At 41.7% G+C, this 16,232-nt stretch overlaps 1 protein-coding gene across 4 annotated transcripts; it reads left to right on the plus strand.

The window, feature by feature from the left end:
- Window positions 1-547: 547 nt before the first annotated feature.
- Window positions 548-7,386, plus strand: PITX3 (paired like homeodomain 3). 4 transcript variants are annotated; one of them, XR_006102760.1, is made up of 5 exons: window positions 548-714; window positions 3,195-3,400; window positions 5,874-6,744; window positions 6,954-6,983; window positions 7,071-7,386. XR_006102760.1 is itself a non-coding variant. In XM_042456461.1 (3 exons), the coding sequence occupies exons 1-3, from the start codon at window positions 606-608 to the stop codon at window positions 6,417-6,419; spliced, it is 861 nt and encodes a 286-aa protein (XP_042312395.1). In that variant the 5' UTR covers window positions 548-605; the 3' UTR covers window positions 6,420-7,386. The 4 variants fall into 4 exon arrangements, 1 of the variants encoding a protein (XP_042312395.1); XR_006102759.1 differs by having other exon boundaries at window positions 5,874-6,983; XR_006102758.1 differs by having other exon boundaries at window positions 6,954-7,386.
- Window positions 7,387-16,232: the final 8,846 nt, after the last annotated feature.

Genomic DNA, 16,232 nt, shown 5'->3' on the forward strand with positions numbered 1-16,232 from the left:
TTTGTTTCATGCATAAAATTAAAGTATTATGTACAAAATTACTTTCATGCTACGTGTATAAGATGTATATGAAACATAAATGAATGTTATGTTAAGACATTGGTCCCACTGCCAAGATATCTCATATGTGTCTGGTGTTCTGCCCTTTGGCAATGGCGTCACTGGTGTGTGTGTGCAGTGATGCAGAAGGTGGTACCTGGTTGGGCCCTCACCCCACACTCCCAGTACATGCACTCTATCCCCTTGCACTTCCCCCCATGTGTTATCTGTCCATGCGCTCCCCATGTGCACTCTCTCCCCATGCCTTTCCTGATGAGGTAAAGAAAGGGCAGCATGGGGGAAGGGAATGCATGTTGCCTCCAGAAGCCCCACCCCTGGGAGTACCACCACTCACACCGAGTGACACCTAGTGCGGGGACACCACTGACCTTTGGTGAAAAGGGCATTATAAATAAACGTTGTTGTTGTTGTTATGCAAATATTCCAAAATCCAAACCACTTCTGGTCCCAATCATTTCATATAAGGGAGCCTCAACCAGTACTGTATACACCACTCACACTACTGTATATCTCCTTAGCAATTCTCCAATATCTGTTCCAGGCAGATGGAGTTCAACCTGCTCACTGAATCAGAAGCCCATAGCCCCTCTCTCTCTCTCTCGGAGTCTGGGACACCGCAACATGAGCACAGCTGCAAGGGACAAGAACACAGTGGTGAGTTCAGAGAATGCTCTAAACAGCAAACTGTCCCCACACAGAACCTCCAGTTTTTGCAGATGAAAAGAGGGAAATTTTTTTCCCCTTATCTGACTAGCTTCTCATATCTTAAACAGCCAGCAAGCCAAACACTGCACAAATTGCTCATGTATAATCTTGGACTCAAGCCAAATAAAATCCATTCCAGTTTTGAAGCTCATCGTTTATTTACCAAATGGTTAGAAACAATACAAAAAACAAATTATCTTGCAGGCCCTGTGAGAGCCTGGGTTACACATCTCATCCCCACAGTAAACATCCAAAATAGTCAACGCTAGGCAGGTATATCTGCTATTCCTGAGTCAGGAACCCTAATTACACACTCCCTATTGGTTTGAGAGGCAGGATCTGCTCTCCTGCCAAACAACTGCTACATCCTTGTTGCAAGTGGATCTGTACAATGACTGCACAAAGATGTACCAAATATGGTGGAAGTGGGACATATTCTGTGAAGTATACTTTGACATTTAATTGTTCATTGTAGGCTTCAGTGTCTCCCCTCCCCTTTGATGCTGCCAGCAAGATATATTTTAAAAGTGCTCATAATGAAATAAAAAAACTTTTTGTGGTGAAATTATCAACAAGCTCTTGAAATGCCTTTAGGGTAATGAGATTCTTAAATTCAGTATGCTGCTTGCACCCACTTCCTTAAGGAGTTTTCCAACAGCCATAGTAAACCTCAAGGGCTTTTTCAGCAGATTGGCCAAGGCTTTAAAAAAAGCCACCTTTACGAATCCATGCCAAGACAAGAATGGCTTTGAAATGTAATATACAACCCTTTCCTCTCCTTTTAAAACCGAGAGCCACACCACACTTTCCCAAACATGTTTAAAAATTCATAAAATCCTAGGCGCTCAAAGGAAATACACCCAACTGTTTGATTGTCAAGAAGCACCAATTTGATTGACTATTTGGCCAAAGACAAGTGATATCCTGTTTAATATTTATAATCTTGCACCATTGTAATGACAGAAAGTGCCCTCCAAAATCTACCTTTTCAGCAGCACGGATTGCTGAGGTTTTGGAAAGTCGGGCAGTGTGTGATGACACACCAGCCTCCTCCCAAAAGCAAGGTGCTTTGCATCAAGCAGCTGCCTAGGTTTCTGGGATCATATCAGGAAATGTAGCTACAACAACAGAGCTTTGTTGCTTTAGCTACATCTCCAGATGCAGTATTTTGGCTGACTTTTTTTTTCATAACTCAAGTAGAGTAATCAAACTGGGAAGGGAAAAGCTGAACAACTAGTTCCCCATCACCACATCAACGGAATTCAGCAGAGAAAGCCACTTAATCTTCTTTATAAAATATATAAAAGAAACTTTATTTATAAATGACTTGTTCATAATTAAATAGGTGGCCTAATGAAGGAAAGAGGGGGGAGGAGAAAAATGCAAGTGATGCAAGAAAAAATTGGGTATGGAAAAGCTGGCAAACAAATAGGACGTCTGCAAACAGATAAACTAGCAATTAATTAGTATAGGCATACAAAGGTTGCTGTCTCTAAAACCTATTCCAAAGGTTTTAAAAAATTAATGGGGCCAGAGGGAGACAAAGAAGCAAATACATATTAAGTGATTAATTGAAAACTAATAGTGATTCATTGAAAACTAGGAGGTGGGAACAGAGTGCAAGATTCACTTGGGATCAGAATCTCATTCCAGCCATGTTCAAGTGGGTTTGGGTTGGACTGCCCATAAAAAATTGATATGCATTAAAATATACACAGTTGCACACATTAAATTCTAAGCATATTTATCTTGAAACTGACACCCAAAATCTGTGGGACTTGCTACAGCTAGAGCAGTGATTCCCAAAGTGGGTGTATGCTCCCCCAGGTGGTGGAAATATCCAAGGGGACAGCAAGGGAAAAGGGGGCACTAGGGGAGTAGTGAAGGGAAAAAAGGTGAAGGAGAGGCACTAGGAGAGTAGTGAAGGGAAAAAAGGTGAAGGAGAGAAAAAAGGTAAAGGTGTAAGAAAGGCTAGGAGAATCAGCAGCCTTTAGGACCATGGTGGGGATAAGGAGTTAGAGCACATGGTGGCAGAGGAGAATCGGGGCAAAAAATGCTTTTATATTTGGAAAACTACTTGAGCTTTGTGAACTTTGTTGGGACTTGGCTGGCAATTTGGAACTGCACTGCTGCTTTCTTTCATCAAACAGGCTGAGAGAAGAGGTAGCAAAAGAAACAATGTTTTGGTTGCGGAGAGGGGCTTGAAGTTGTGTGGGGAAGACATATCTCCAGGGAAAGAGGGGGGAAAGTATCTGGGATCAGTTCTTCATAAGAGTCTTTTGCCTCTCTCACCTTTCTCAGAGAAAAGTGGGTAGTAGCATAATATGTGCCCATCCCCAGCTTCACTTTAAATGTTTGCCTCTTGACTCCTGGAAAGGTTACACCACTGTGAAATTATGAGACAGATTCCCCTGCTTTCCTTGTCACAGACACAGAAAAGTCACAGCAGAACCAGACTGATGACTCCAATCCTGAGGACGGTTCCTTGAAAAAGAAGCAGCGCAGGCAAAGAACTCACTTCACTAGCCAACAACTCCAGGAGCTGGAAGCCACTTTCCAGAGAAACCGTTACCCTGACATGAGTACCCGAGAAGAGATTGCTGTATGGACCAATTTGACTGAAGCCAGAGTCCGGGTATGGTTAAATTATACAAGATCTCCTTTCTCCAAATATGTGAGAGGATGAGGACTTGGACTGGAGGATAAGTCAACATGCCAAGCAGAACAGAACAGACTTCCATCTGTGCTTGTCGCTTTAAACATTATGCAGCAGTTTACTTAAGTGTGTACCCTAAACACACCAGAAGGGATGTCTAGTGTGTTGTAAACCATTGGTGTACCTCACGTGGAGTACCTCCACAGATAAAAGAGGTTCTTTTCACAAAAGCCACTCTTCATTTGAGGAGAGCAATTTGCGGGGGACAGTAGAACCCCCCCATGCCACACATTTAGGCTACACACTTCAGAGATTATCACACAAGGCTTTTAAACCACAATTAAAGTTGGAGAATAGCGTCCTGGCCATACCTATTGCACACCATTGTCTCTGTCTTGTCACTGCTTTGCCTTCAAACTGTTGGTACAGTGTCCTTTTTCATTGATGGGAAGATTTGTCAATAAACTCCAAGTCATGCTGCATACCCATTCTACAGATGCGATAATTTTCTCCTGCCATAGTTCCCAATATTGGGCAGTCCCGTGGCATCAGTGGACATGATTCTCCTCTTCTCCCCCTACCCTCTTGCTATTTCTAAGCAAGTTGTTTTTTCTTTTTTCAGCTTCTGTTCTTTTTCTTTTCTTTAACTAAATTGAATTAACATATCTCTGCAATTACATTACAAATTAAAATTGAAAAATAAAAAACGAAAGGCACACTGGGTAGGGCATAGGGCAGGTATCCGGGGTTAAGGAGGGGGACGGAAGAGAGTATGAATGACCATTGAATACACAAAGAGCTCAGTAGCCCTATTGTAAAGACATGCAATATTTAACTAACATAGTTCAGTAAGAATGTCTTACATTTGATAATGTCCTTAGTGAGGACATTATAGGAATTTTGTGCATGTATCTTTACAGGATTATTCAAACTTTGTGCAATGCAGGTTTCTCTAAGGAAGATATCTCAGCCAGCCTTTCCCTCCAAAATGTAATTTGGTTTCTTACATTGTAAAAACAGAAGTATACTCTCACAATGATGTCTTACACAATAAACTCAGGAAGAGTAGTCTACCAGTATTATAAACCCCAGTGAGACCACTGAGAAAGAAGCACCAACATGCTTGGGGGTACCTGAGGTTGGCACAAGGGGCCCCACTCTCAGAACAAACAGTCTGGTAGGGTGAGCATGCTCAGTAGCCATGGAATACAGAATGACTAGCAAAGAAAAATGGAAAAGTGGGGACTGAGTGGAAGATGCAGAATACCCAGCTTGAAAGAAATGAATTATTGAAAAAGACCATTTACCAGACTGTTACAACCTGCCCTTTTCAATTTTGACCAAAATATTTTGGCCTGAACAGCTTATTGTAACTTATTATTCATATTCCATATTATTGAGAAAGCTATCTCACAGGCAGAAATCAGAGACATTCAAGCATTCATGGTTGAGCCTTGAATTCCATCTATCCTCTTTGTGTATACTGGGATGTCATTTTTGGTATTCCATGAAGTTAATTCTTGTATATCTCATAGAATAAGTAAATGAGAATATTTCTGTTGTCATCATACATATGCATAAGTGCCTATGGATGTACTTGGGCATTTTTGTCTCATATGGAACATTCATAGTTAGTTCATGGTTGCATACATGGAGTCACACATGTGGTGCCATTATGCGTGTGGATGCACCTTGGGTTGTGCATTTGGTTCCACAAAGTTCAACACAGGGGTTGCCTAGCACATTCAGTGCATAGTTCCACTCAAAGAGATTTACACTGCACAACCCCAGAGAATGTGAACATGCATTTAATGTTTGTAAATGCAGATATGGGGTATGATTGTTCCTTGCATGTGGGTATAAATTGTTTATGTGAAGGATCTGCTTATAGTTTTGCTTCTTTTTTCTAATGGACTTGGATATTAGTAGGACAGGGAAGTTTATGCATGCTCCCCAAGTTCTTGTTGAGCCCCCTTTTTTCTGCCCTGTTGAAAAAAGTAGTGAGTAAGTAAAAAACAGACCCATTAGGATGCCACCATATACAGGTGTTGTGTCCTCACACAGGGAAAGATTATACACTGTAATTATACCTTACATTTTAGAACAGACACAGTGTTTTCAGGGCTCAACTATTTTCAGACTTGCTGCCAAAATTATTCAAGAACTGCTACTTTGCTAAACAAAAAGCTCACCTGGTGTGCCAGCCAGAAAGGTTATCTAGAGGCAGAGCTCAAATCCATGCTTATGGTCCTTGTCCCAAAGGTTTGTACTATAGCAATTCCTGCACAAAAGGGTCAACAGCCATAGCAACTTGATTTCAGTTCATTGCATTAGTTCCTTTTGAAATCTACCTGTGCATCTCTCATTTAGAGCCATAGCTACCTGAAGCAAACACCCTCCTCTCTGCCGCTTTTACCAACATGTTGATTAGAACTATTCCCTTTTCTTTCAGGTGTGGTTTAAGAACCGCAGAGCGAAATGGAGGAAGCGAGAAAGGAATCAGCAAGCAGAACTTTGTAAGAACAGTTTTGGAGCCCAGTTCAATGGACTGATGCAGCCTTATGATGAGATGTATGGTGGCTACTCTTATAACAACTGGGCTACCAAAGGCCTTGCTGCCAGCAGTCTGTCAGCCAAAAGCTTCCCCTTCTTCAATTCCATGAATGTCAACCCTCTCTCATCGCAGCCCATGTTCTCAACATCCAGTTCCATTGGATCCATGCCTATGCCCTCCTCCATGGTCCCTTCAACAGTGACTGGTGTGCCAGGCCCAGGCCTCAGCAACCTCAACAGCCCTGGCCTTAATTCTGCTGTTTCATCCAGTACCTGTCCTTATGCATCCTCGGCCAGCCCTTACATGTACAGGGACACATGCAACTCCAGCTTGGCAAGCCTGAGGTTGAAGGCTAAGCAGCATGCCAACTTCACCTATCCAGCAGTGCAGACAGCCACCTCCAGCCTGAGCCCCTGCCAGTATGCTGTGGATAGGCCAGTATGAGGGACTAGATCCCCACCCTACTTTAAGGAACTTGGCCATTAGCCCAATAATGCCAGCCAGACCAAATTCCAGGAAGGTCTATTTAGTTATTATAATGTTACAAACTTCTGACAATCTCTTTTGGTATAGTAAACACAACTGCTCACTGAAAGTCCGTTTGGGAAAGAGGAACATTTGCCAGGCTCTGAGCTCATTTTTCAGTCCACCTCTGTAATGCGATAGCCCTTCTCTTGCTCCTGCTCCAGCCCAAGAACAGGCAACCAGTTCATGCAACAATACAGAGGAACCCGGGGAAAATGGTGCAGCTGCTAACTCCACTCATAACGTACGTCTGTGTGCTTCTCCTATTTCTGTGACTGCTCTGTTCTGTTATGTGACTGCTCCCTGCCTTCCTGAAGCACTTAGAGGAGGCGAGCATTCTGTGCTGGAAACATCAGTTTAGTGCACCTCAGATAATGTATATTTAACCAATGTTTACACTTTATTGTGAAATGTCTTGGGCACAATGTTTTGTCTCTTCTTTTTTCTTTGCAGAATTGGGCATTTTGTAATCCAAAAAGGAAGGTAAAGATGAAGGGTGTGAGAGACATGATGAATCATGGGAAGAGTCTGGGGTAGAGCTGAATGGAGCCATCTGCTTGGTTTCCTCAGGTTTACACTGTTTTCCAAGACTTCAACAGAAGCTGTCAACATGTGACCAAGGGGTACAGAGCTTTGACATCAGGCAAAAAAAATACCTGAAAGTCCCCTAAGATGCCGGCACATGATCCTCCAGCTCCAAGGACATCCTTTTAAATGGATGAATGATTAATGCAATTCATTCCCTCTTTGGTTTCATTTTGTGCTGAGGCAGGAATGAATTAACAGTATCAACACATCACACAGAAGCCTGTTGATTTCCTTTTGCAATAAGCAGCTCAGTCTCCTAGAGTAATTTTCATTGAATCATAAATAAAATCAGAAGAAATCCCCACAAACTTTTTTCATGTCTATTTGTTGTTGAGCAACTACCTGAGATAAAAAGTTGTGTGTTCCTTTTCTGATGGTGGAAATGTTGGGCCTCATACAAGGGTATTAAAAGAACTGGCAAATGTAATATCGGAGCCATTAGCAATCATATTTGAAAACTCCTGGAAAACAGGAGAAATCCCAGCAGACTGGAGGAGGGCAAACATTGTCCCCATCTTCAAAAAGGGGAAGAAAGAGGATCCCAACAATTATCGTCCAGTTAGTCTGACATCAATACCAGGAAAGATTCTGGAGCAGATCATTAAACAGAGAGTCTGTGAACATCTAGAAGGCAATGCCATAATCACAAAAAGTCAACATGGGTTTCAGAGAAACAAGTCATGCCAGACAAACCTAATCTCTTTCTTTGAAAAAATTACCAGCTTGGTAGATGAAGGGAACGCTGTGGATATAGTATATCTTGATTTCAGTAAGGCATTTGACAAGGTTTCCCATGACATACTTGCAAACAAGCTTGTAAAATGTGGGCTAGACAAAGGAACTGTTACATGGATCTGTAATTGGTTGACTGGCCGAACCCAAAGGGTGCTCAACAATGGCTCCTTTTCATCCTGGAGGGAAGTGACCAGTGGGGTCCCACAGGGCTCTGTCCTGGGCCCAGTGCTATTCAACATCTTTATCAATGACCTGGATGACAGAATTGGGAGCATACTTATCAAATTTGCAGATGACACCAAGTTAGGAGGAATAGCTAATACCCCAGAGGACAGGATCAAAATTCAAAATGATCTGAATAGACTAGAAAGCTGGGCCAAAGCTAACAAAATGAAATTCAACACAGAGAAATGTAAGGTACTGCACTTAGGGTGAAAAAATGAAATGCACAGATATAGGATAGGAGACACATTGCTGAATGAAAGTACATGTGAAAGGGATCTAGGAGTCCAAGTAGATGATAAGTTGAACATGAGGCAACAGTGCGATGCGGCAGCTAAAAAGGCCAATGCAATTTTAGGCTGCATCAATAGAAGTATAGTATCTAGATCAAGAGAAGTAATAGTGCCACTGTATTCTGCTCTGGTCAGGCCCCACCTAGAATATTGTGTCCAGTTCTGGGCACCACAATTCAGAAAGGACATTGAGAAACTGGAGCGTGTCCAAAGGAGGGCAACAAAAATGGTGAAGGGTCTGGAAACCATGCCCTATGAGGAACGACTTAGGGAGCTGGGGATGTTTAGCCTGGAGAAAAGAAGGTTAAGAGGTGATATGATAGCCCTGTTTAAATATTTGAAAGGATGTCATATTGAGGAGGGAGCAAGCTTGTTTTCTGCTGCTCCAGAGAACAGGACCCAGAACAATGGATGCAAGCTACAGGAAAAGAGATTCCACCTGAACATTAGGAGGAACTTCCTGACAGTAAGGGCTGTTCGACAGTGGAATGCACTCCCTCGGAGGGTGATAGAGTCTCCTTCCTTGGAGGTCTTTAAACATAGGCTGGATGGCCATCTGTCAGGGATGCTTTGATTTGGATTTCCTGCATGGCAGGGAGTTGGACTGGATGGTCCTTGCGGTCTCTTCCAACTCTATGATTCTATAATGAGAAGCCTTGTAGGCCAAGACATCAGCACACGTTATTATCTTACGATATACATTTTTAAAAGCTTGAAAAAGTAGAAACACAGCTTATCACTTGATCCTGAATTGTTGTGTTGTGATAACTGAGAGGTTCAGCAACCACATGCTAAAATATTGGTACTTTTGACTAGTGACATGTAACTTTTAATTTGTAATTTAACCTTTACTTGCAGTATTTTCAGGCAATCATGCTCAAACTTCCAAACCTTGGATACCTGAATTAATAAGAAATAGAAGTGTTGTAAAGGGATTATGTGTTGCACATTTCAAAAGTAGGCATTGGTATAACACTTGATCTTTCCATGTGGACACAAATATGTCTGCTTTAAACTGAAAACAGTTGCACGTCCACTTTTGCTGATATAATTTTTCCAGATAATATTGCTATTTCTGTAACCAGTTTTGGCCTCAGCTAGTTTATATATGTGGAGGCTGATTTCTTTTACCTTCTTGTAAGGAGTTGGCTTAGGTAGGTATTAGTTTAGGAGTGGGGTTGGGTGTTAGTTTAACACCTTATTACAAGAAAACAACTGGACTGAATGGTGAGATTATTCAAATTCAAAATATCATCATATGTGAGGTTGAACCACTGCTGAAATAAAAATTTGAAACTTCAGACTAAGAAAAAGCAATAGCTATTCCCATTTGAGCACTCACTCTGAATAAAGTAGAGTAGCAGATCACTGCCTACTGAATAAACATTGCCAGCCATCAAAATCATACAAAATATTTTAATTAATGCATAATTAAATCAATGCAAAAAAGTAAAGGAGTGCAAAAACATGTAAGCATAAATGAATATTCACTGGGATAACCCAGTCCAGTACACCCTCAGTAGCTAGGAATATAACTCCCATAAAACCTTCACATGTCATGCTGGTCGGGGTTGATAGGAATGAAATTCCAAAACATTTGGAAGGCATCACTTTGGAGAAGCCTATTCAAGAGTGTTCACTTCTCAATTTAATGTATGAAAGGTGGTAGAGAATACTAGAAACACAGTGCCAGAACTGAGAAAGTCCTAGTAAGTGGCTGAGCCCAAACCAGAGTCTACCCCAATGTTTTCAGTATATTAGGCTAATTGGGTTGTATTGGGAGAGTAGATACAAGCATTTAAATTTGTTCTTTTAAAACAGACATAACTAATGTAATTATTTCAAAAATCTTTGAAATATAGCTTTCTAACCAGTTCAGTTTATTGGCCCTTATCCAGTGTATTTTTATTTACTTCAATGATTTTGCTGCCTCATGGAATTTCAGATTCCATGAAGTGCAAGTATTCCTGACTCCAGCACTGCCAAACTTTGCAAACCATTTCTACATCCCCTGTTAGAAGAGGACAGCCCCTTTTTTGCTAATCCGGTGAAAAAGAGAAATCCTCTGAGCAAATGCACGTTTAGATTTTAAACTTCATCAAATAACAACACGATCATGGCTACAGAAACAAAATGAACTTTGCTTCCAGATGTCCGATATAAGCCACATGTACTTGGCAATAAGTGCCATTTGGTTGTAGAAATGGATAATGTGTTTTTCAAGCCAAAATAATAAAATGAACATCTGTTACTATGAACATGCCCTGGCTGCTGGCTGCCCTTTGGCTGTGAAATAGGAAGAAAGAAAGGAGACTGAGGGCAAGTGATCTGAGCTGTCATGGGCCCTGGGGTGTCTCTGCCAGCCTATGGCCAAACCCCAGCCCTGTTTATTGCTGTCCTCACCTGCCATTCTCCATTGTGATCAGTGTTGCCAATTACCCTCAAAGGTATTCCCTGGATTGATTCCCCAGAATTCCCTCAAATTACCCGGAAGGGGGTGGGACACCTGGGATGGGGGGCCACAAGGCAGTATGGGAAGGCCTCGAGGGGGGGACTTCTGGGATGGGGAAGGTATGTTTGGGCAGAAATTTCAAAATCTCCAGAGAAGTCAACAAGAATTTTAAATACCTAACTTACTCAATATCTGAAACTCCCCGGAAATTTTGAAAACACGGAAATTTAACGGAAAGAGATTAAATACCCCAGATTCCGGGGAATTCCCCAGAAATTGGCAACACTGATTGTGATATACATAACAGCATCCTGAAGTGTTCCTTTTTAAAAGCAAGTTTCTAGACATAACTGAAGATATCTCTGAAATGCCACAAGCAAGGCTGGGTGAAATCTCTAACAGTAAGATTTTGGGGAGCAGGGGGAGTCAGATCTAGGAAAACAAAAGTAACCATGCAAAATGAGAAGAACTGTGCAAATCTATTCAGTGTACAACACAATGATACAGAATCTGGCGCATCTTGATTCGAAATCTGGATCTAAGAGTAGGCCCCTTCTCAATCAAATGTTTTGCTGTTTGACGTGCTCCATATCCTCTGATCCTCTTCCTCCATGTGACAGCTGAGCATCTCACCAGCAGTGCATGGAGAAGCTGTTCAGCATGCAAGACCTTAACATAACTGTAGGAAAAAGAAAAGGAGGGGGGAAGGATTCATGGCCACTGCTGCTTCAAATGTTATGTGAAAGCAACTTTAGGATGCTTAAGCAGGAAGGGCAGATTTGGGCATCCCTTTCTTATTCATGGTTGTCCTCACCTTTGCTTTCTTGGGGCAGACGTTTTGTCCTTGGACCTTCCTCTCTTCCTCCTGTCGTGGGTGAAAAAAGCTTAGATTCCTGGTGGATTTGGCTGTGCCTCTGAGGTGTCTGAGAACACAACTGCTACCCATTCTGAAGTCGAAGGCTTTCATGGCAGGCATCCATAGGCTTTTGTGGATTTTTCAGGCTATGTCGCAATGTTCTATAAGAGTGTATTCCTGATGTTTCGCCAGCATCTGTGGCTGGCATCCAGCCACAGATGCTGGCGAAACATCAGGAACAAACTCTTATAGTACATGGCCAAATAGCTCAAAAAACCCACCAAAAATATGTCTTCCATTCCTTTCTATAAGATTAAGTTATTGTTGGGTGTATAATTGATGACCAGAGTGCATATTTTTCCACTGAGGGCCCTTTCACTAAGGTTCCCCATCCATGCTGCCACTATTTGTCATTGGGAAGCTGAACCAGGAGCCCAGCAGAACAAATGGTAGGTCTCCTGTGCCAGCAGGGCTGCTGGGTGGACAAAAGACTTGGAAGCATATCAAGTTGGGACATTCACACAACTGTCCAGAATGTTCCTGGCTTGGAGTCAGATGACATGAGAGAGAGAGGGAGAGAGAGAAAGAAAGAATCACCTATGCTTCCACTATAAAGTTCCCAGACCTGTTGCACTCCTTCATTATGGACAACGTCATGGAGGAGAGATGTTAGGTTCTCTCTGTGCTGCCAGACCCCAAGTTTGCTACCTGAGAGACTTCTGTGTTCCAACTGCCTTTCTGCCCTAAGATCCTGCTCTGGGCCATGAGTCCCTTTATTCTAGAGTCCTGGATGGTCTCAGTTTGGTAAGTGTGATGCCAACTGATACAGGCTTATAGTAAGAATCTTTATATTTGCATTCCAGCTTGTCCGTCCCTGCTCCTTGTGTCTTGGACCACATGAGATACTGGATTCCCTTGGTCAAAGGTGAAGTTGGTATCTGAGATTGCCCAATGAACAGGACAGAGCCAATTCTATGCATAAGTACATAGAAGAGTTGTGAAATATTTGAGAAGTCGAGTCGGTTCTTCCTCAGTACAGTGGCGCTGCCTCACACATTTTACCCTGGTACACTGGGGGGCAAAGCAGCAGCCACAATACAATGAACGGTACAATGCAACTGTCAGCTTTTGTATTGTGCCATCATAACACAGCCTCTGCTCAGCTATATCAGTACAAGGCAATGTTGCTGTAGAGAAAGGGGTACTTAGCTGTAACTCTGACATACCCAACAGGCAGCAGGAATGCCCTGCACTATGTTCAAAAGAGCAATACTGAATCATACCAAACGTCTATCTGACCTAATATTCTGTTTCCACAGAAACGATCCAGGTGCCAATGGGAAGGCCACATACAGGCATGCAGACAACGGCATCCTACTGTTCACATTCCCCAGACGCTAGTACTGAGAGTCTTACTCCTAGGGAATGGAAGTAATATATGACCATCATAACTAATAGCCACTGAGAAGCTTATTCTTAATGAATCCGTCCAGGGATGGGGAATGTGCAGTGCTGCAGTTGTCACTGGACTGTCCCATCAGTCCTCACCATTAGACACACTGTCTAGGGCTAATTAGAGTTGCAGTCCAACAACTTCTGGTGGGTCACACATTCCCATGCCTGAATTGTTGTGATTCCCTTTAAAAACAGTGATGGACATGGCTATAACTTACAGTTGCAAATTCCATCTCTTAAGTCAGTGATGTCCAAACTCTGGCCTTCCAGAGGTTTTGGACTTCAGCTCCCAGCATTCCAGACCATTGACCAAGATGGCTGAGGTTTCTGGGAGCTGAAGTCCAAAACACCTGGAGGACCAGAGTTTGGACATCTCTGTCTTAACTGTATGCTGCGTCAAGAAGTAATTTCTTTTACATTACAATTGACCTTCTGTATCCACAGATTCATCATCTACGGATTCAAGTATACATGGCTGGAAAATATTTTTAAAATATATACATTCCAAAAATCAAATCTTGATTTTGCCATTTTATATATGCTGTTGTATTCAGTGGGACTTGAGCATCCACAGACATTGTTATCCACAGGGAGGTCCTGGAACCAAACCCCAGCGGATACCAAGGGCCTATTGTATTTTCTAAAGAACATGTCTTTTTTTCCCCATTAGATCTTTCTCATACACTGGCTTCTAACATTCTGTTTCAAGTGTGCCCTATCGGCAGTATGAGAGTTACATCACAAGGAGGAAGCAACTGTGAAATATGTAGGGATTATTTCCCCTACATACCGCCAGCAGGCTGCACTGTTGCATAAATCTCAGGATATTTATAATGGAGGAATAAGCAGGTTTTCTTTTAATCTTTTCGACTATTTTATTATATGCAGTCATAGATATACACAAACATAAACACTCTCTTTAAAGAAACACAGACATATCAATGTCCGGGCATATCATCACATTAGGTTGGATCATGTAAGGCACCATACATTAATTGCATTACGGTATAGGGCAGGTAAGATATTATACTTTCCTAAGGACTAAACTTTTATCTCATTTGCACCTCTCTAGAAGGCATCTCTATTGTTAACACATAGAGCAACATCACAATCTTAAATGAAATACCTTAGCAGTTTATCCATCAAGGAATATCATATCTTCTGTTAAGGAACTAAGCTTCCTTCCCCCAATAGTGGTCACTAATTCCTGCAGCCACTCAGAAGGAATTGCCATTTTTTTAATAATAATAATAATAATAAATAAAGTTTTTATTTATATACCGCACCTTCCTCAGATCAGGGCGGTTTACACAAGTTACAATTACACATACAATGCATTAAAAACAAACACCATACAGTATACAATAAAATAAAGGGAATGGTGAGGGGGGAGGGAATCAGGTCCAGCATTCTTCTCTCCCTCTGAGGCCTGGACCAAGGCAGATGGACCGGAGGGAGGGCTCTTCTTCTTCTTTTTAAGCTGGCACCATGCTTCCGGTAAAAAGGTTTAACTTTTACCTTCACTACACATAGCAGATGCACAATATTCAGTAGGTGTTCCCTTATCCACCCACCAATCTTTTAGTACCATTTTCCAGGGGTGAAAAAGAGAAAGGAATGAGCAGCTTTCCATTCATACTGTCAATGCACACAATTGAGAGTTTCTGAATATAGAATCATAGAATCGTAGAGTTGGAAGAGACCCCAAGGGCCATCCAGTCCAACCCCTTGCCATGCAGGTTTAGTTTCCATGTGCTTAAACCTTTTCTTAAGTCTTTCAGATCCACTCCCCTTCCTTTGTGATAGACATTTCGTATCATATTATGGTAGCAAAATTCCTCTTCCATACAATGTGTATGTCTATGTGCCTCCAAGTCATCTGTTGACCTGTGGTGGCCCCATTAATTTCATAGGGTTTTCTTGGGCACGGAATACACAGAGGTGGTTTTGTCAGTTCCTTCCTCTGAAACGTAGCATACAGCACCTGGTATTCATACAGTTGTTGTTGTGTGCCGTCAAATCCTTTCCAATTTATGGCAACTCAAGGTTTTGTTGGCAAGATAGTTCAGAAGGGTTTGCCTTTGCCTTCCTCTGAGGCTGAGAGACTGTGACTTGTCCAAGGTAATTCAGTGGGGATTAAAACCCTGGTCTCCAAAGTCATAGTCCAATGCTCAAACCACTGCACCACACTCACTCTATGTGTACAGTACATGTGTACTGGCATGGATAAGAGGCAATTAAGAGAATGGCTTTTTTGGACTGATTCAAGAAAAGATTTACAGTCAGTTAGAACCTCAAAATTCTCTCCATGGTACTATTTTTTGAAAACAGAACATTTTAGAGCTAGATATTTGACTAAACTCAAGTTGCCTACTTTAAGAATTGCCTTCACCCAACTATGATTTGACGGCACACACAACAACAACAAAGTGAGGATTGCAGTAATATTAAGCCTTCCTAATAGTGCAATGTATTTTGGGAAGAAGGTGGCAGCAGAGCATTATAAGTGCATCTGCAGGTTGAATTCTCAAGAAAGCATTGATAATTTGCAAGAGCTTCCTATGAAAGAAATGTTTGGACAGATTAATAAAAAGATGAAAAACAAAATGATGTGGAAAAGGAACTCTAGGAACAGGTGTTCTGCAGTTATTTCCTTGAGATTTTACAAGGCCAAAGATGATTATTCATTCCCAGTTTCTTATTTCTGGTTCTTGCAAAAATTTGAAAACAGGGCTAAAGGAGAACTCGTAATAAGTGACTGAAATGTGTATAACACTTCAGTCACTTAAAAATAAACCTTGGGCTACTGCCTATTATATATCTATCCTTCAATATCTTCAAGGAATGCTTTTCATCAAAACCATTTTGAGGTGCGGATATAGGGCTGCTTAACATGTGCTGTAGGAAATACTGGATCAGGTCATGAGAGGATTTGGCGTCAGAAGTCATCCTGTGTATGTTGATAATTTGTTGTCTGGGAAAAATATATGCCGATCAAGTGAGGAAATAATGAGGAAGACTAGGCAATCCATTTACAAATAGGTTGTTTAGGATACAGTTCAAGTATAAGAAACTGCTAGTTCTACCACTATCACCCCTTTGTCCATTTTCAGAGCATCACTTATTTAAAG

Source organism: Sceloporus undulatus, chromosome 3 (genome assembly GCF_019175285.1).
Source record: "Sceloporus undulatus isolate JIND9_A2432 ecotype Alabama chromosome 3, SceUnd_v1.1, whole genome shotgun sequence".
Classification (NCBI taxonomy): domain Eukaryota; kingdom Metazoa; phylum Chordata; class Lepidosauria; order Squamata; family Phrynosomatidae; genus Sceloporus; species Sceloporus undulatus.

Excerpts from the sequence above, each read along its gene's own strand:
- PITX3 (XM_042456461.1), top strand. The coding sequence starts at position 606 with ATGGAGTTCAACCTGCTCACTGAATCAGAAGCCCATAGCCCCTCTCTC. Across the intron at positions 715-3,194 it reads CAAGGGACAAGAACACAGTG|ACACAGAAAAGTCACAGCAG; the intron begins GTGAGTTCAGAG and ends TCCTTGTCACAG. Across the intron at positions 3,401-5,873 it reads TGACTGAAGCCAGAGTCCGG|GTGTGGTTTAAGAACCGCAG; the intron begins GTATGGTTAAAT and ends CTTTTCTTTCAG.